We start from the raw sequence: 19,688 nt of genomic DNA, 5'->3' as shown, positions 1-19,688 counted from the left end.
TATATATATCCAATTATCTCTTTGTCCCTCCACTCTGTCTGTCTCTCTCCCTCTCTCTCTCCGATCCCTCTTTCTCTCTTTAAATAATCTCTGTCTCTCTCTCTCCTGTCTCTCTTTTAATCATCTTTGACTCTCATTTTATCACCCCCCCCCTCTCTCTCTCTCTTAACTGTTTCTCTTGTAATAATCTCTGTCTCTCTTTCTCCCCCCTCCTCCCTCTCTCTCTCTCGCTCGCTCTCTCTCTCTCTTCGATCCCTCTTTCTCTCTTTAAATCATCTCTGTCTCTTTCTCTCTTTTCCCACCTCTCCCTCTTAGAGGGATCTGAAATTTGATTGTGACGATCGTAATAAATGAATGTTAGATCTAGTAACTAGTAGTACTAGTAGTCTAATAATTGTATTCACAGAAGGGCGCGGTAGCACCAGGTCAGTGCTAAAATTAACTAAAAGTGAGAGTCAAACCCTTCTTTCAAACAACAATCACAAGTCAAATAAAACACACTAAAAAACCGATCTATACAACAAAACAACTAACAACGTTAACAAAGTCAAACAACAAAACAACATTAACAAAGTCAAAACAGCATTGAAAAAATAATTATTATGATCAGACAATCTAGGCCAAGACAACGATGCTCGATTCTATAGGCCTATCGATTACTGAACAGGTGGAAACACCACCCGAATACTACCGATCCAAGATGGCAGCCTGGGGTAACAGACGAAAAAGCGCCGAAATTCTTTGCTTGTGTAGTGAATTGTTGGACTGAGAGTGTGTTAGTGTTGTGAGAAGATAAACAAGAGATGTGAGATGCATGCACACTGATATTATAGGTCATTGTTAGCACTTAAATTGTTTTTAAATCATGGACGTGGAGAATAGAAAGTCCGACAACTTACAGCCAAAAAAAAGTTTTACTGTTAGAGGAAACCGCTGTTAAAAGGGCCTATTTATATTTTCAAAACTTAGTAAGTCAAGCTTAGGTTGCTGGCACGTGGAAGTTGCTCTTGTTTGGGTTGGTAAGTGGACACCACTGTATCATCAGTGGCTAGAGCCAGAGAGATGTTACCTTTTATCTCAGTTAGTTATAGTTAGTGACTCAGTCTCCAGTCTATGGTCCATGGTCAGTTTCAACAGTCGTCCCATTGACGTAACACTTACCACAACTCCTGAGAGTAATTCCGTTATGCCCTCTTTCTTATCTTCCTCGGGTGTGTCGTCATCGAGTATTCCTATAATATAACTAACAAACACATCTGTGTCTATATCGGCACTCGCAGCAGTAAGTGTTTCTGTTAGCCAAACATCGTATGGTCCAACCAAGGAGGTCGCCATCTTGCCGGCCTGAAAGAGATTAAAAACATTAATTTATTTCCTGACAGCTCAATAGAGTATTCAGATAAGATTAAAGCATTAGATCTAATTGTATTCCACTTAAGACAAAGCATAAAGCAATCTTAATTAGAAACTAAATTAGATTAAACTAATTAGACCCAAATCTTCTTAGGTTTGCGTAAAGCAATCCTCTGAAATACTTTTCCGTCACAGAACTCCGACAAAACTTTAAAATGAGAATATACTGTAGACTGTAGTTTCCCCAGTACAAAACTTTCACCTTTGACCTATTTTGCTTACACATGTGTTGACTCTGCTAAGTTTGTGGTGGACAACAACATTGGCCTTGGGTGCCTTGAAGATCGCTGTAACAGTCAATAATTGTGACTTATCGGTCAACATGACTGATTTTTGTTTCAAACTGGGAACTTCAGAGATGACATGAGCGTATGGAGAGCTCTGAACCGCGCTAAATATCTTTGACAAGACGTGTGCTACTTCTTATGATACTTGATGAGCAGTGAAGTGAAGTGAAACTGACAAAACATGGAAATGGTTATCATTCAAGGAGGGAATGAACTTGAAATGGGAAAAACTTCAGGATTATGACACATACACAGACCTACATCCTTAATTTTACTTTTGCACAACATTGTGTAGGTTAGGCTCAGTGCTGGCAAACTCCTTGGACTCGAGTCCCTACTGAGGTCAGAAGTACCAGCTTGGCCTGTGCTAGTTGACCTTGTCATAATAATAATAACTATGGCCCTGAGAACCCCCGCCTCACTACAACTGTGGAAACAGAGTTTAACATATAATTATACTTTGCGAGGAGTCAGGGCTGTGTGCTTCAGAGGATTTTCCACCTCTAGCAAAATGAAAAATGACAAGTCTTTATCAGGTCGAAATTACCATGTTCTAGTATCGACATCCAATTGTATCTTTGAGAATTTAGCTCTGGAAGAATGGTTGTATTCAAATGCTGCTCTGTCTACAAATGATTACCTCCTACTTTGGCAAAACAAACCTGCTGTTGTTTTGGGACGACATCAAAATCCATGGCTGGAAGCAAATGTTCCGCAGGCCAGAGAAGAAAACGTTGACGTCGCACGCAGGTTAGTCAGGATCTCTCATGATCAAATTCTTGAATACCAGTCATTTCGTCACATGGTCATTTCATCACACTGGTGCAGTCAAAACGTCACAGTCATCTCGTCACACCCGAAATCCACAAGGTTGAATGGAAACGGTCATTTCGTAGCACACTTGCGCAAATCAAACGCGTAAATTGTCATAGCAATCGCAAATCGCGATTTTTGGGAGAGGGTTAGGGCTTGTGTGTGGAAGGACAGGGTGTGTGTGTGTGGGGGGGGGGGGGGGGCTGTGCGAGTTGTCGTGCCTACCTGATCAGCTACACCGTTCATTAAGTATAAAATGCCTATTGACAATATTGAAATCTATTGAGTCGGATCAACAAAGTTTTTAAATATTATTGATGAAAGATGTAATTTGCAAGATCATATTATATAATATTAGTTTTGTTAAAAAATACAATTTAATAGAAATGTACAGTACTGCTTTTTTTGCTAAAAGCTGGACTCTTGCTTTCAAATACTCATAATTTAAAGCCTTACTAACTCTTTAATTAATTACCACACATTGTTTTTGCCTTATTTTAAAAACTATTGTTCAACTGGAACGATGTAGACGAAGATTTAATTTCCATAAAAATAATTTGCACAACTTCAAAAACAAATTTAGGCTGATCCTCCAAAACTCTACTAGCATAACAATTTTGTAGAGATATGATGTAAAAATGCGAAGTCATTTCGTCACACATAATTGGGGTACAAGTTTGTTTCATGAGGAAAAAGCTTGGATGACAGAGAAGAAGCTCGAGATGTTTGTCATTGTAGAAGAGAAAGAATAGAAGAAGTGAAGCAGGCCCCTAGCACAAACGGTCAAAGTGTACGTAAAGTTGCCTCCTGGCTTATGTTAATGTTACAAATTCAGAAACTGAAAGTTTCTAAAATCCTGTCAAAATTGTCGTAGATAACCGCTCATTGTCAAGAGAAAAGTAATTCACTGATTGTCCTAATCTCACTGCGCACCAAGATTCGACTCTTTAATTTCAATGTCAAGTCTGTACTCCTCTACAGCTGTGAAACTTGGAAGACAACAAACACAGTGCTGAATAAGGTCCAGACTTTTATCGACAGATGTATGAGGAGTATCCTAAGAATTAAGTGGCTGGATAGAATAAGAAATGAAGAGCTGTGGGAAAGGACAGGACATATGATTATATATTTAAGGATATAAGTACAAATAGGACAAAGAAAGTGGCGATGGATGGGACGCACCTTCAGAAAGCATAGCGGAAACATTACAAGACAGTCGCTGCAGTGGAAGCCACAGGCAAAATGAGGCAGGGGTAGGCCACGGGAAACATGGATCGAGGAGATGTGTGAAAAGGGACATGAGAGAGATGAAGCTCACTTGAAACGAGCTAGGACAGAGATAAATGGAAGGAGTTTGTATGTGGCCTATACCCTGCCAGGAGTGAAAGGCGTTGATGATGATGATGATGATGATGATTGTCCTAGACAAGTGGATGTCTTAGACAAGACTGTACCGTGTCATATTATATTAGTAGACAAGATACTGGGGAAGAAGTTGTCTTTTTTACAGGGGATTGCCGTTGTGTTGGACAGGTTGCTGTTAAAGTTAAAGCAAAGTGCTCAGCAAGCTGTTTATGCCCTCTGTTTTTGCAGATTATTCATGTTATGAAGCGTGTTAGTTCTTCTGACTGTTCTGTAAAGAATATGCTATGTTGATTGCTTATTCTTAGTGCTTAGATAAAACCACTATTTTATTCTGAGAGATAAAATCCACAGGTATCTATAAAGGTGCATGCTCTGTTTCCCAGCTCTTGTCATCAATGTGTGGGTTTTTTTCCTTCACCACAGGGCCAGTGGAGGTGGCACAGTCTACCACGACATGGGGAATCTGAACCTGTCGTTCCTCACATCTCGAGATCGTTACAATCGCAAGAAGAACTTGCAGCTTGTGGTTTCAGCTCTCAGCTTATGTGGTGATGCGAACCTCACCATAAATGAAAGAGATGATATTCTCCTAGAAACATTTTACAAGGCGGGTATTTTTTTATGATTTAGGGAACTTTTTACTTTGTAGTGAAATGCGTCAAGCTGATGTCTCACTCCTCCTATTTGAGTCACAAAAAATGAAGAGCAGATGATTTTTATCATGTATAGACCCTATGTCCTATAGTTCCCCCTCATTGTTCTGTGGTTTCACTCCTTATCTAACTGTGGTGCGAGGAGAATACAATGCAACTCAAAGGGTAGTAAAGATGTCTTCAGTGCTTCTATTTTGTACTTCATGTAAAATAAATCAAGTATTCTTGAAATTGTCCAAGTTGGCCACCCATTGAGTAGGTTAACTGTGGTTTTCTGAGACAAGTTGACATTTTGGACAAATATCATGCAAGTAGGAAGTGGCCATTTGTACAGAGGTGATTGTCTCTGACAGGAAGCTCTGGTCCAAAACTATATTTTCTATCCTATGCTCCTATACTGCCCACCGAGATCTACTCTCGAGCTCAACTTCCCGAATACAGACCATAAACATACCATTCTTGCGGGAGATTTCAATGGACACTCTCCACTGTGGGGTTACAGTGATACAGACTTGACTGGAACAGTTCTAGAAGAACTACTGAGATCAAGCAACCTCATTTCACTTCAGAATGACAAGACACCTCCCACCCTACTTCATAGAGCCAGCGGAACTCTCAGCAGACCAGACTTGACCTTGGTCTCTGCTGACCTTCACCCGCACTGCTCCATGACTGTCCTAGATGACATAGGAAGTGACCACCGCCCTGTCCTACTGCAAATATCCAGCAACAGGAAACGAGAACCGACGAACCCCATAAGACGCAGTTGGAACTACAAGAAAGCAAACTGGGAGCTCTACCAACAGAAATCCGAAAGAAGACTCCTGGATGTATGCACGACCAACCCAATTGATGAGGGCTACAAGGACATCACCACAGCACTAAAGGCGTCTGCTAAGGAAACGAGTCCAAGAGGGAACCCAAAGAAGTTCCGCCCTTATTGGGACAAAGAACTGGAACAACTGACCAAGGCCAGAAAGAAAGCCAGACAGCGTGCTGAGAAAAACCCAACAGCAGAAAACAGAAAGCACTACAACTACCTGACTGCCAAGGTAAAGGTGAAGACCAAAAGTGAGAAAAGACAAACATGGAGAGAACATTGTGGAGAACTAGACCTGTGTAAGGACGGGAGGAAAGCCTGGATCCTGCTTACCAATCTCTCAGGTACAAAAAGAAGGAAAAACCCCGCCCCAATGAAACCAACTAAGAAAGGAGAAACATGCAGAGCTGAGGTTATGAATAAATACTTTGCTAGCATCAACAAGAAAGGAAACCAGAACAAACTGAGCCGCACAATAAAGCAGCTAACCAAAAGGGCAGAACAGACCCCCAAGGCAAACCTGGAGGTGTTTGAGAAGGAGTTTGTTTACTCTGACGGAATTGAAGACAGCCCTCAAAAAGTGTAAAAAGAGAAAGGCCCCAGGACCAGACCACGTCACCAATGAGATGATCCTCAACCTGACAGACTCTTCCCTCTCCATGCTCCTGGGCTTCTTCAACAGGACCTGGAATGAGGGACAGCTCCCAACAGAATGGAAAAAAGCAAACATCACACCGATATTAAAGAAGGACAAACCAGCAAGCCAGCCTTCAAGCTACAGACCAATCTCTTTAACATCATGCCTGGGTAAGGTCGACAAGAGAATGGTCAACGACAGACTGTACTGGTGGATGGAAAGCACCGGAACAATCAGCACATCACAGGCAGGATTCAGGAAAGGCAAAAGAACTATGGACCACCTCATCAAATTTGCCCAGAAGACCAGCGATGCCTTTCAAGATAAAGACAATGATATGGCTGTCTTCATCGACCTGAGGCAGGAGTATGACCATGTGTGGAGACTGGGACTGTTCTACAAAGTGCAAAAGCTTGGGATAGCAGGAAGGATGTACAGCTGGATCAAGAACTTTCTGTCTTGCAGAACTATCCAGACGTCATGTGACAGCAAGATTTCTTCACAGAGGACACTTGAGGAAGGCCTCCCACAGGGGTCAGCACTCAGCTGTACCCTCTTCCTGTTGTTCATGAACGACTTGCCAGATATCATCTCCTGTCAGAAAGCACTCTACGCTGACGACTTACTCATATATGGAGCAAAGGAAGTGACATGAGAGCACTGAACCAAGCCATCTCGTCCTACTGCCAGCTATGGAAGATGGAGATCAACACAGACAAGACCGTTTTTGGACTCTTCAGCCTCAAAAACAAATTTGCAGCAAGTCAGGTAAACCTTGAGATCAATGGAACCACCATCAGACATGAGGACTATCCCAAGTATCTTGGTGTACAACTGGATCGAAAGCTGTGTCTCAAAGAGCACTTAGGGGAGCTGACCAAGAAAGCCAACTCCAGACTAAACCTCCTGAAACACCTTTCATCACTCAACTGGGGAGCTGACAAAGCAACCCTCCGACAACTTTATATAGGGTATGTCAGATCTGTGATTGACTACTCCCTACCACTACAATCCATAGCCAGCCAAAGCTCTTTGGCACAGCTTGACAGAGTACAGAACCAAGCACTCAGATTTGTTTCTGGCACAATGAAGACCACGCCTACAAGCGCCTGCGAAATCCACACCAACATAGAACCACTGGACCTCAGAAGAAAGAGTGCTACACTCAAAACCTATGAAAGATTTGTGCGGCTAGAAGACACGAACGAAAACAGGAAAATGGCAGATGAGTGGGAACCAAGAACACGCATCCAGAAGACCTCCTTTATGAGAGAAGCAACAAAACTACCTGAGGAGTTTGACCCACCCAAGAACAGAGAACCAATCGCCAACATCAGCAGCAAACCTCCATATTGGCAGACACCAGACATCACAATAAGGACGAGACTTCTAGACCCTTCTTGTGACAAGACCACACCAGAAGAAATCCTCAGAACTGGCGCCCTGGAGACCGTGGACTCGTATGCTGAAACTCCAATCCATGCATACACAGATGGGTCAGCAACAAACACTACACGGAATGCTGGATACGGATCAACCATCAAATATCGAAACAACCTTGGAGAGAAGAAGCAGACCCAACTATTTGGCCCATGTCGAACATACAGCTCTAACTATGACGCAGAGAGAATTGCCATAGTAAAGACCCTGGAGCAGATCACCCAAGACTTACCCAAGAACAGAGAACCAATCGCCAACATCAGCAGCAAACCTCCATATTGGCAGACACCAGACGTCACAATAAGGACGAGACTTCTAGACCCTTCTTGTGACAAGACCACACCAGAAGAAATCCTCAGAACTGGCACCCTGGAGACAGTGGACTCGTATGCTGAAACTCCAATCCATGCATACACAGATGGGTCAGCAACAAACGCTACACGGAATGCTGGATACGGATCAACCATCCAATATCGAAACAACCTTGGAGAGAAGAAGCAGACCCAACTATTTGGCCCATGTGGAACATACAGCTCTAACTATGACGCAGAGAGAATTGCCATAGTAAAGACCCTGGAGCAGATCACCCAAGACTTTTTTGAAGGCGCAGTAACACCAGGGGATGTTGTTGTCTTCTCTGACTCAATGTCAGTACTCCAAGCCGTCGAAGGAGGAGGAGACTACAGAGGTGACGGGAACATCCTCAGCCTTGTAAAACGGATGGGCACTTCCTATGGCGTCCGGGTCACACTGCAGTGGGTGCCTGGCCATTCTGGAGTACCAGGGAATGAGATTGCAGACAATCTATCAAAGACAGGAGCAAGCCTGCCCCAAACAGACACAACCGCCTCTTTACAGACCTGCAGAGGGATCATCCAAATCCAAGCCAAAAGCAGAGATGAGTGGCTAAACAGATGGGCCAACGCAGAAACAGGAAGATCTCTCTTCGGGTACATGGACAAACCCAACCCCAAAGACCCTTCGAATCTTTTATGTAGAGCCGATCAGACATTGATCTTCAGAGCCCACACAGGACACTTACACACCAACAATCACATAAACAGAATCAACCCCATTGCAGACACTGTGACTACCACTAGGAGACCGTTGTACATCTTCTCCTTCACTGCCCAAACCTGGCAGTTTTTTGACGCAAGCTCCTACACACACCTACAGACTTATAAAGCCTGCTCTACTCTGGCGTTGACCAGATGACAGGGACATGTGGTTACTTGAGGGAGGCATTGCGCTGCCAAGAGCGAAATGCTCGCAACTAAAGGGATTTGAAAACAACAACAACAACATCCTATGCTCCTTGCCATCAAGGATAGAGTCATCGTGGCAAGAGAAGACGAGGAAGACCAGTTCATTGAAGTGATGGAAAATATAATTGCAGATGGTCAAAGGAAGATACAAGAGAGAGACAGTATAAATTATTAAATGTAAGACAGACATGATGGATACAGTAGTCTCCGCCTAAGATCCCACCGCTTACAGTCCCGGTTCATTTAAGATCCCGCTGTTTTAAGAAAACAGAATTTTTACTATACAAAAGTCACCCTTAAGATCCCGCTCTGATTCACTCTGAAGGTCTACATTCGGCTAAGATCCCGCATTTCAGATCATAATTTGCGGAACAAAAACGCGGGCGGGACAGCCGATCAAACAAGAGTGAAAAGTTGAGATCAATAAACTGTCTGTCGCGTCAAAGATCAGCCACTATCGTGAATGTGATCACATACATGTTGTAAAACTTGATGAAGCAATACAATGTTTGCCCCAGACCAGATCAGACCGGGGTGTGAACTGACCGAAACCTTTGTTTTCCCCAAGCATCGCACTCACACCTGAGCTCTCCCCCTAAGCTTACATCACTCGCTGGGTGGGTAGGGCCTACACGTTCGCTCCAGGCGGGATCACATTGAACTATGAACTCTTCCCTGACCATTGCAGAAGTTGTCTCTACTCCCGAATTTGCGAGACAGACTGAATTTTAATTGGTGTGTTCACAACGTAATGGCGTGTAACGACAAAGGCGGTTGGGAGGTAGGGGGGGGGGGGGGGGGGGCTCGATCAGAAATGGAAAGCTATAAATTTTCGACAGGCAAGGGGGAGGGGCAACTGGATACGCGTAGATCTTGAGACTCTTGATAGGATAAAAAGTGAAAATGGCACGCCTCATGCCACTATGCACTGTGATAGTTCACCAAGGTTAACCTCTCTTTGCTCACTATACGTCATAAACCCACCAAGCGGTCATGTCAGTTCATTTTAGAGTGGAGGGAGACCATTGTACCTATTGTGAGCCTTAGCATGGGTCACCATAGATTCTTCCCTGGGTCCATCGGTCAAGATCCCTGTTCGCCTGAGATCCCACATTTCCTTGCTCCCGAGCACCGGGATCTTAGGCAGAGACTACCAGAGCTGTTAAAGTACTACGTACGCACTGAACGGTGGAAATGGTCCGTGAAATTGAAAAAAAAACCCAACCCAAACGAACAGACGCAACTAGTGGGTAAGTGATATTATGAATAGAACTTGTTTGAGCAAGACAATGTGATCAAATGTAAGTCAGTCCTAGAGGTCGGAAAGTTCTACTGAAAAAGTATCCAAATAGGAAAATTTAAATACAAAGTTGCTCTTAAGAAAACATAAAATTTATGAAAATGGCCAGCATAGAAATTAATGGAAAAGTGTATTGAATTCTTCATTAATAAATCCTCAAGGAACCAATGTAGCCTTAAGCAAAAACCACCAAAAAAAAAAGTTTAAAAGAAATTTAGGCAGCCTAAAAAATTGTTAGATACACATTAAGAACACAGTTTCAGTTTCAATTGATTATAGTGGTAAGGCAGATTTTGGTCACACTGTGTAGTCCACGGCGCCCACGGCAAACCAAAATACATTAGTTTCCTACAGTCTAGTAAGTGTAGTGTAACCAAAGATTCTCTACTGCAGTAGTCTTCGCCTAAGATCCCAGTGCTCAGAACAAGGAAAAATATGGGATCTTAGCCGACAAAGCCAAGGAAGAATCTACAGTGACCCATGAACTGACGTGACCCCTGGGTGGATTTATGACATATATGGCAAGCAAAGAGTGGTCAACCTTGATGACCAATCACAGTGGCATGAGGCATGCCATAAATAATATATAACACACTCATTTAGCCTATCGTGAGTCTTGAGATCTTATCTACGTTTATCCAGTTGCCCCTCCCTTTCACCTGTCCAACAATTTTAGCTTTCCATCTCTGATTGAGTCCCCCCTCCTTAGTCATTACGCACCATTACGTTGTGACCACACCAATTAAAATTCAGGCTGTTTCGCAAATTCAGGAATAGAGAAAAACTGCTTTCAATGGTCAGGGAAGAGTTCACAGTTTGATGTGATCCCGCCTGGAGCGAACTTGTAGGCCCTACCCACCCAGTAAGTGATGTAAGTTTAGGTGGTGAGGTTAGATGCGAGTGCGATGTTTGGGGAAAAGAAAGGCATCGGTCAGTTCACACCTTGGCGTGATCCCGTCTGGAGCAAACACTGTACCGTTTCATGGAGTTTTACAATGCTTGTGATCACATTCACGATAGTGGCTGATCTTTGACAAGACGGGCCGTTCTTTGATCTCAACTTTTAACTCTTGGTTGATCGGCTGTGTCCGCCCGGGTGTTTGTTCTGTAAATTTTACAGTAAATTATTATCAGAAATGCCTGCACTTACCCTTTCATTAAGCTTCCAAAGTACTCAAAATGTACTTTAAAAGTACTTGTAAGTACTTTTATGAAAAGTATCGGAGTACAGTAAAAGTACTGGTTTCAAAAATGTTACCGGAGTACAGTAAAAGTACCGAAAATTGTAACGTAAGTACAAGTACCGGAGTACTTGTACTCCGTTACAACCAGCTCTGGAGACTACTGTATAATAATATGTGAGGGAGCGTGGTGGAATCAGGCTCTCGTCAATTTTTGGTCATATTGAGTTATTGGTATCATCTTAAAGCTTGTTCATTTGTCTTGCTTTCAATGAAAAAATTACCCAACCATCTTCAATAGAAGTGGAAATATTTTGGATTGAAGAAGGTGGGGGTCACCTGGTTTAAGAGGTAAAATTAGTGAGAAAATGGCCGCCAAAGCTTGGTAAATTCCAAAGCTGGAGAGTGTGTTAAACTGTAAATTCATATTTTTGTGCCTTTAATCAACGTTTTCGGTGAAATCCTCAAAATGGACATAAAAGGTGTTGAGTCAAAAAACAAAAATTTGATGAAAATTGCTAAGCAGAGAGAAAACTGCTGTTTTCTTCGATTTCATTGTTTTGACGAGAGCCTTGTTCCACCGCGCCCCCTCACATCAAATAATCTTTTGTGCCTTCCAGAATTGTGTACATGTAACTTGTTTATAATATGTTACTTGTTACCTTAGTATTCATGTCTCCTTCTATACAGTCAACCCTTCTCTTACAACCACCTGTCCAAGACAGTCACCTGTACAAATGACCACTTCCCACTTCTTCCTTTGCATAAATTTGTTCTGATATATTAATATTATCATAATGACACTATCCAAGACATTATCTGTCAAAGACGACCGTTCCAATTTTCTCCTCAACAACAAGTGGCCATCTTGCACACTTTTGACTGTACGTAGCCTGATATTCTGCTGAAGACCATTGAGTTTAAAAGATATTGATAACTTTCAGATATCTGGCACAGCATCCAAACTAGGGAGAGTTGAGAGCTACCATCATTTAACTCTGCTGCACAGTCTAGATCTTTCCAACCTGCAGCGTTTCCTGGAGTCGCCAGCGGTGAGTAATTTTTACTTCGTACAATGTGTTCCATTTATTGAAAAATATTTCTCCAGCTTTGAATAATAGTTAATGTTAATAATAAATAATACGGAGGCCTAAATAATAAATTGCACTTAATCATGATAATATAGCACATTAACACTAAGAAAGCGCTCAGGGCGCTTTACAATTTATAACACAAAAAAACACATGCTCCATAGAGTTTCTATTTTATTATAAATTATTATAAATGACCTCTCTCTTTGAGTCTTTCTCTCACACTCTCTCTCTTCCAACCCCTCCCCTCCTTCTGTTTCTCTCTCGTATAGTTTGCCTTTGTTAGGTCTTTGCTTTGTTTCTGGGGTTTGGTGGTTTATTTGGGTTATAGTGTTCTTTGATTTTGATATTATTCGATTCAATATCTGCATTTTTACAGTAAGTTCAGAGCAAGATAGTGAGTGTTGTCTAAAGAAAGTAGGCTATTTGAAACACCAACCAACACACAGAGATTTTGTGGAATCAATCTCTTTGACTGGCATCTTACTTAAAATAGGCTATTCTTGCTATGTGACAAAGGATTTTTCTCAGTAAAACATTGTTTTCAAATACATGTGTATTTGATTGCGGTTTTAGTGTTTTTTTCGTTACTGTATAGTGTATGCGTGAACCTCTGCTCTTCAGGTGGGCATTGTGAGCAAGGCAACAAAAAGTGCCCCGGCTCTTGTGAAAAATTTGGTGGAAGAGTTGCCTCAGCTGACCTTCCACGAGATGATACAAGCCCTCAGTCAACAGTTCCTCAAAGATGGTTTAGTGAGTTGTTATATAATAATGATAATTTATAAAATAATAATTGTGCGTGCTTTACAATTTACAGCTTGCTCAGTGCCCTTTACAACTGTGATTACCCCAGCAGACCCATAGAATTACTTAGAACACTCAGAGACAATCTTTACTTCTGGGGAAGCACACAGTGCAAGCAGCCGATTTTAAGCACAACGACACTAAGAAACTGACAATATCTTACCGCTACTTTAGCCGTATCATTTTACCAGGTACCCATTCCCCCCGGGTGATCTAAATTGGCAATAACTTTCTCATTAAAATTTGTTAAACAGTCCTTAGAAAAAACCTATGTTTTCTTGCCACATCCAATATTAATATGAGCCCTTCTTGATTTGAGATGAATGCCACTAAATAATTCGTAACCTGTAAATGTTCCTTAATGCTCCAGTAACCTGATCTTCCATCAATCAAACAACAGTATGACCTTATGCAGTTGCAAGCGCCGTAAAACCTCTACTAAAACTAAAAACAGCAGCCAGCGAGCAGAGACAAAAAGCACAGTAGAACACGACTACAGCGGCACCCGCTACAACGTGACCATCCCTACAGCGGGACCTTACCGGAATCCCCCTTTTTTTCTCTATGTAAACTCAATTAGGCCTACCTGTGCTCGGGTTTAGTGGAGCAAGGAAAGGCCCAAACTCGGACACAACGGGAGACATCAAGCAAGCTCTAGCTGGGGGGAAGGGGGTTTGGGGGGCTGTAGGCGGGCTCCAAACAGGTAGTTAGCGGTGCAGCATTGTGAATGGCCAGTCCTGTAATTAGTGAGGAGGGGCAGGCGGCAGAGAGAGCTGGTGAGGAGAGACGCATTACGTGAGCCACTCCAAAAGTGATGTGCCATAGCTTAGAGGCTCAGTTAACTCAGTATGAGAGCGTATAGGCCATAGTCCTAAGCTAGGCCAAAAAGTAAAAAGGAGAGCGTGTAGCGTTTGGTTCCTGATTCATTGAATTGCGATTGTTGATTTTCATAAGCATACGCACACATCCGATTCACCAGTTCTACAGTTGCCCTTCTGGTATGATAGACAGCACAAGCAACGGAACCGAGGAAAAGATGGCTTCCAACAAGGACAAAAGGAAATGCTTCTCACTCGAATTAAAAGCCGTGATAATCAATGAAGTTGACAAGAAAAGGAAGACTAATCAAAAGCGCAAATTGTATTGATATAATATAAATGGAAGGGAGGTATTAATGTGGAGTTTTATAAATTTTTCTGTAATTTCCCCTTGGCATCTCTATAGCGGGAACTCGCTTACAGAGGGATTTTTCTTCTGGAACAAAATGTCCCATTATAGCCGTGTTCTACTGTACCTACCCTAGGTCAAATACACAGCATAGCCTACTACTTATTAATACGGATAGCTTGAATTTGTCTGGGCCGGGCTCGGTAGTTCGAGGGATCCATGGTTCGGGGGATATCTTACAAAGATAAAGAAAGAAGGAAAAAACCCTGGTCCGCACACAGTTTGACAGAGATGCGTGATATTGAGTCTTCTTTGTTTGACCTATCCGTGTTATAACTGCACGTTATACAGTGGAACTCAGATTCAATGAAGTCATCGGGCCTAACCTTCAATTTCGTTGAATCTGAGTGTTCGTTATATAGCAAGTATAATGTTTTTGTGTAGATAATTATTATAGGCACTGAGCAAGTAATGTATTATACTGTTTTTGACTTTCTCTCTATCAAAAGTAGTTTGGTTTCAGTTTCAAATGAGAGCCATTTTCATTTCTTTGATACTGAAGAAATGCTGGAAAATTCTAGGAAAATAAAGTGGACTCTGCCAAGCACACATACTCTACAAAAGGGCTAATTTGTTTCAATGCCTGCCTGTGTCATCTGTCATCTATAACCTATTGTTTGCCGAGCTAGTTATGTTGCTGTGCAGAGCCTAGCATCCAGCAACATTTGATTCCACAGTCCAGCGCGCTATTCATTACATTATATATAAATCTATGTCAAGACTAGTTTACCATTGTATTGATCAGTACCCAAGGGAAAAAAAATAGCCAGCTATGCACGTTTGTGATCTCTACTGAACTTCCACTCCTGGACCGCTTGTGCTTCCTCCCACCATCCGCTCAGACACACACACCCACAGTCACATTTGTGCTGGACTCCCATCCGCCCCCGACATACGCTAAGACCTGCGGGTGCTAAAATAACGGCAGGTGTTTTTTAGTATGAAAGTAGGCCGCTGATTAGTCACATGGGGCAGTTCATCCTGCAAGCGACTTCGTTGCATCCATGCTTGCTCATTATGTGTTCGTTGGATCCGAGTTGTTTTTATATTATTGATTTTTATGAATAAAAAAACAGGGAATCCAACTCCTTTCGTTAAATCTGAGTTCATTGAAACTGAGTTCCACTGTATGGGTGCGTGCCAGGAGAAAGGTCCCAATTGTCGGAAATTTTGGATATTGAAATAAGTGCATATTCTTGTTGGACATTCAGTGCTGAAAATGGTGGGGTTTTTTTAATACCTTGAGTAGTTTTTAAGATGTGCTACATTTTGTAACACTGGGTGTAAAAGTAAAAATAAAGTTTGGAGAAAACCCTAATTTCGTCACCTTTGGTTAAGTACTACATGTTGCAAAAACGAATATATATATAAGGCCATAAAATATTATAAAATTCTTTCAATATATGCTAGAAATAGTTAAACGTGTGTTTTGTGATGGAACTCAATTTTTGACCAGGAACAACGTTTTAGCCTTTTCACCTTGTTGCTCAAAAATAACTTTGCTAACAACTGGAACCTTTCTCCAGACAGACACACTGAAATGCTGCTGAATGGTTTTTTCAGGCTGATCCGAAAGAGTACATCGCAGTTGATCCAATGGATGAATCTCAATTCCCAGGCGTGGCTGAGAATAAAGAACGTCTACAGTCGTGGCCTTGGATTTTCGGAAAAACACCAAAGTTCACTCTCAGGCGTGACTTCACAGGACATCAGTTTCATGAACATGACTGTACTGTTAGCATTGAATTGACTGTAGAAAAAGGAAAAGTAGCCCATATCGGAATAGAGGAGCATTCAAAATCTATGGGAGGTTTGGTACCTTTGGCTTTGGCTTTCTATGAGGAGCATCTTGTTGGTGAAGATCTCACAGTCAAGAATTTGACGAGTATCAAAACAGAATTTGACAATTTTTGTGATAAGGCCTTTGTGGATAGGAGCAGTGAAGTTCATCGAGGAGCACAATGGCTCTCTGACCTCATTCAATCCTGCCTGCGGTTTGTGTGAATGAGAGACAGAAAGTGCGGAGAGACGTTTTCCTCATTATGTGCCAGGTCTGAAGTGTGAACAGAGAATTAATAAAGTTATGAATTATGAAGTGCAATTTTGCAATATTGTTTGGCAAATATTTAGATACTGGTAAATCTCTTTTTTTTTAAAGTTCATATTTTTACACCCCCCCAACGACACAATTTAGATGATTTAGGAGGCAGGTTTCAACATTGTCTGTCAGGGCCAAATAAGACTTAAAGGGATACAACATCCCAGCAGAAAGACTGAGATACTCGATAATTTTTTTTTTTAATTTTTAATCTTCCCGCTGGTAGAGATGGGGCGAGCGGACAGACAGGTTCGTTACTCGCGGACTCAGTCAGAGCGAATGGGTAACGGACGGCCATGAGAGCGAACTGTGAACCTCAAGACAGTTCGTTTTTTGGGTCTGCTCCACAATTTGACTCTCTCAGCGAGCGGACTGCGGACCTCAAGCCTCAAGTCAGTTCGTTTTTTGGGTCCGCTCCACAATTTTATTCACTGGGTGGGCGGGCGAACGGAAGAACTCTAGCAGATGAGATGCTCGACGCGAGATTAGACCCGTCGTCTATTGTTTGTTAATTAGGCCTGATGTTTGAAACCACTAGCGGTGCCACAGGGAGTGAGAGAGGCTGGTGACGTAGTAGCCTACTATGTGTGTAACCTTTCACCTCGTGCGTGGGGCACACTGTGTACGTTCCAATTATCTCAAAGGCCGGGGGGGGGGGCGGAAATTTCCGCCATGAACGCCTAGCTACAATGTGAGGCAGGAGGGTGATTTTTTTAAATTAATTTTATTTTTTGGTGGGGGGGAGCGGGGGGTTGTAAGTTGTAGGCAATGGAAGGAGTCGTTCCCGTCCGTCCATCCGCCCGCTCGAATGCATGGAGTCTCTCGGTCCGCTCGCTCGCTAAACGAACTGTTGTCTCTGCGCGATGTGTAGCGAGTAGCGAACTACTCTTCGCAAACGGATAGTTCGTTACCCGTCCGCTCGTTTGCGGGTAGTGCCAACGAGTAGTTCGTTACTCACGGACGATAATTTTGCGAGCCCGACCCAACCCTACCCGCTGGGGAATCGAATCTGGGTACCCTCCATGACAGTGAAGTATTCTCGTATACATAGGTCGGAAATAAGAAGTGTGTGTGCCTAAAGAAAGATACCAAAAGTCGCCACAGACCATTTAGAGCTACAGGCTGATACTGATATAATGAAAAAAAATCACTTTTTTGATCAAAATGTGTTTCCATTTTTAAAAAATGATAGTTCCACTATTTCTTAACAATGTGTTAAAAGAGTTTTTACTTACTTCTAAATATTTTATTTTGAGGGTAGAGTGTGTTTCAAAAAAGGTAATGAAAACTTCTTTTAAAAGGTGTTCCGTAAAAATCTATTCTTGAAGCATGTTTTCTCTTCCCCGCTATGTTTTACCATTGAATTCTTATCATGATATTGATGTGAACTGAATGCTGAATTGGAAATGAATTTTCCATGAATAAATACATTAGAAACAATTGAATTGAATCATCGTTTTTTTTCAAGTTTGTTTGTGATCTAAATCTAAACTTAAACGCTAATTTTCTCAAAATAAGATCTTTATACCCTAACTCGCAAAATGTGCAATATCTCAAAAACTACTGGAGACGTCTCAAAAATTCAAAAACCACTGTGTTCAGCATTGAATGTCCTATTAGGTACAACCCTTTATTCAAAATGGTTGAAATTCGACTTTTGGTACCTTTCTATAGGCACACAGTAGAAATCTATGTATATATGGTTGAAAGTTAGTTATGGGTTCTCTCTCTCTCTCTCTTTCTTCTGGCGCTGTGGTGTCATAAACGGCAAACGGTCAGCGATGCTGACAGCACACACTGAGGAACTCAATGTTAGTTGGGTTTGAGGATTCTACTAGACTGACCCTGAGATTGAGAAGGGGAACACAGTTGGGGGGGGGGGGGGGGGAGCGCCAAGAAATGGGAAGCCATGAAAAAAATGGGATAGAGATTCTATAAACTTTTGCTACCGTGTATTATGACATCAGAAATATTTTAGCTTTGATTTCGACATGTCATCAGATAAACAAATGTCATAATACTCTCGCCTATAAGAAATTATATTGCACATTCCTGTGACTGTCTTTGTCTCCTCAAAGCTTTTCTTTTGTGTTTGTGATATTATTTTTAAATTATTATATAATTATATGATACATATCCTTTGTATTATATTTATATAGGCCTCTGCTGAATTTTAACTACTTTATTTAGTCTTACTAATATTTAGTAATTAAACTATGTTAGTGTGTATGTGAAATAGTGACGATTTAGCTTAGTGATCACTGCTTCAGTGTCCGATAGGAAAGGAAAACAACAACAAAATTGTTTTCAAGGGAGACAATAGCAGAAGGACGGGAAAAAGATTGTACCGTACAGCTTTAAAGTGCCATTTAAATTAATGTTTGTAACAATTAATTTTCCTCACATATAAAGGGCCTTGTGCATGTATTTTCGACTGCTGCTGATGATCTATGTTATAATTGTTATTACAGTCCGTGCCGGCTTTAAGCACGCCGGCTTAAAGCACGTTTCGGACTCAAGCACGCTAAACGGCTCTTACCTAATTTTTGCTATATAAATTACACGCCTTTAAGCACGGTAACTTCGGTTTCAAGCACGCTTCATTTACAAGACAGTCAATATTTTCATGATGACCCACCGCAGCAGTGGAGTGTGTCAAGAGAAACACAAAGAACGCAAGTGATGGACACACACACTCACACGGGCGGAGAGGAAGGCAGATGCACACAGCCAAGCGCGCGGACATAGGATCTAGCCTAGGCCTAGGGCAAAGCTGCACACGACCAAAAAAAAAATAGAAAGAGAGTCGGGGAGACAAGAAAGGGAGGCTGGCTGCGATTTCACCTTTGACCCTCGCTATCCATTAATCCTGATTATTTATCACGCTCGAGGTGGGATGAAGGCGGTGATATGAGTGGCACAGCGGGTAGTGGTACCCACAGGCAGTGTGTAGGCCTAGTGTGCTGTATCGTGACTGGCCGTCTAAATTAAGTTTTCATTTCCCAATCGACCACAAAACAAAAACAAACAAGCAAACAAAAACTACCATGGCGGGTGTCTAAAACAGTGCACACTTTTGCGGGACCGCTGTAGGCCTACTTATAAACAAAGGGAAATAGCACGGGAAATTTTCTACATGAAAATCTCTGGATTATGTCTACTTCGCACTCAAGCACGCTTCGGCTTTAACTTTAAGCACGCTTAGGCTTTCTCCCGACGACCGTGCTTAAAGACGGCATGGACTGTATTAGTATAATTATTATGTATCGAGATTATTATTAAATTATTATATTA

General features: G+C 42.0%; 2 protein-coding genes across 2 annotated transcripts in view; one reads left to right on the top strand and one right to left on the bottom strand.

Moving 5' to 3' along the window:
* Window positions 1–1,567, bottom strand: part of LOC101847744 (coiled-coil domain-containing protein 43) — a gene marked incomplete in the record, with an annotated part of 7,144 nt that extends 5,577 nt beyond the window's left edge. Inside the window, 2 exon segments of the mRNA XM_013085270.2 lie at window positions 1,162–1,344; window positions 1,536–1,567. Coding sequence (XP_012940724.1) covers window positions 1,162–1,335 — 174 coding nt within the window.
* Window positions 1,568–1,606: 39 nt separating this feature from the next.
* On the top strand, window positions 1,607–16,397 carry LOC101846013 (lipoyltransferase 1, mitochondrial). Its single transcript, XM_005103167.3, has 5 exons — window positions 1,607–2,450; window positions 4,302–4,485; window positions 12,119–12,226; window positions 12,890–13,018; window positions 15,860–16,397. Exons 1-5 carry the CDS (start codon window positions 2,098–2,100, stop codon window positions 16,298–16,300), a joined length of 1,215 nt encoding a protein of 404 aa, XP_005103224.1. The 5' UTR covers window positions 1,607–2,097; the 3' UTR covers window positions 16,301–16,397.
* The last annotated feature ends 3,291 nt before the right edge of the window (window positions 16,398–19,688 follow it).

This window comes from Aplysia californica, unplaced genomic scaffold (assembly GCF_000002075.1).
Source record: "Aplysia californica isolate F4 #8 unplaced genomic scaffold, AplCal3.0 scaffold00361, whole genome shotgun sequence".
Taxonomy (NCBI): Eukaryota; Metazoa; Mollusca; class Gastropoda; order Aplysiida; family Aplysiidae; genus Aplysia; species Aplysia californica.
This window is presented reverse-complemented; position numbering and strand designations above follow the sequence as displayed.

Coding starts and splice junctions, on each gene's coding strand:
- LOC101846013 (XM_005103167.3), top strand. CDS start 2,098: ATGGCCCTGAGAACCCCCGCCTCACTACAACTGTGGAAACAGAGTTTA. Junction 12,227..12,889: donor GTTTCCTGGAGTCGCCAGCG/GTGAGTAATTTT, acceptor TCTGCTCTTCAG/GTGGGCATTGTGAGCAAGGC. Junction 13,019..15,859: donor AGTTCCTCAAAGATGGTTTA/GTGAGTTGTTAT, acceptor TGGTTTTTTCAG/GCTGATCCGAAAGAGTACAT.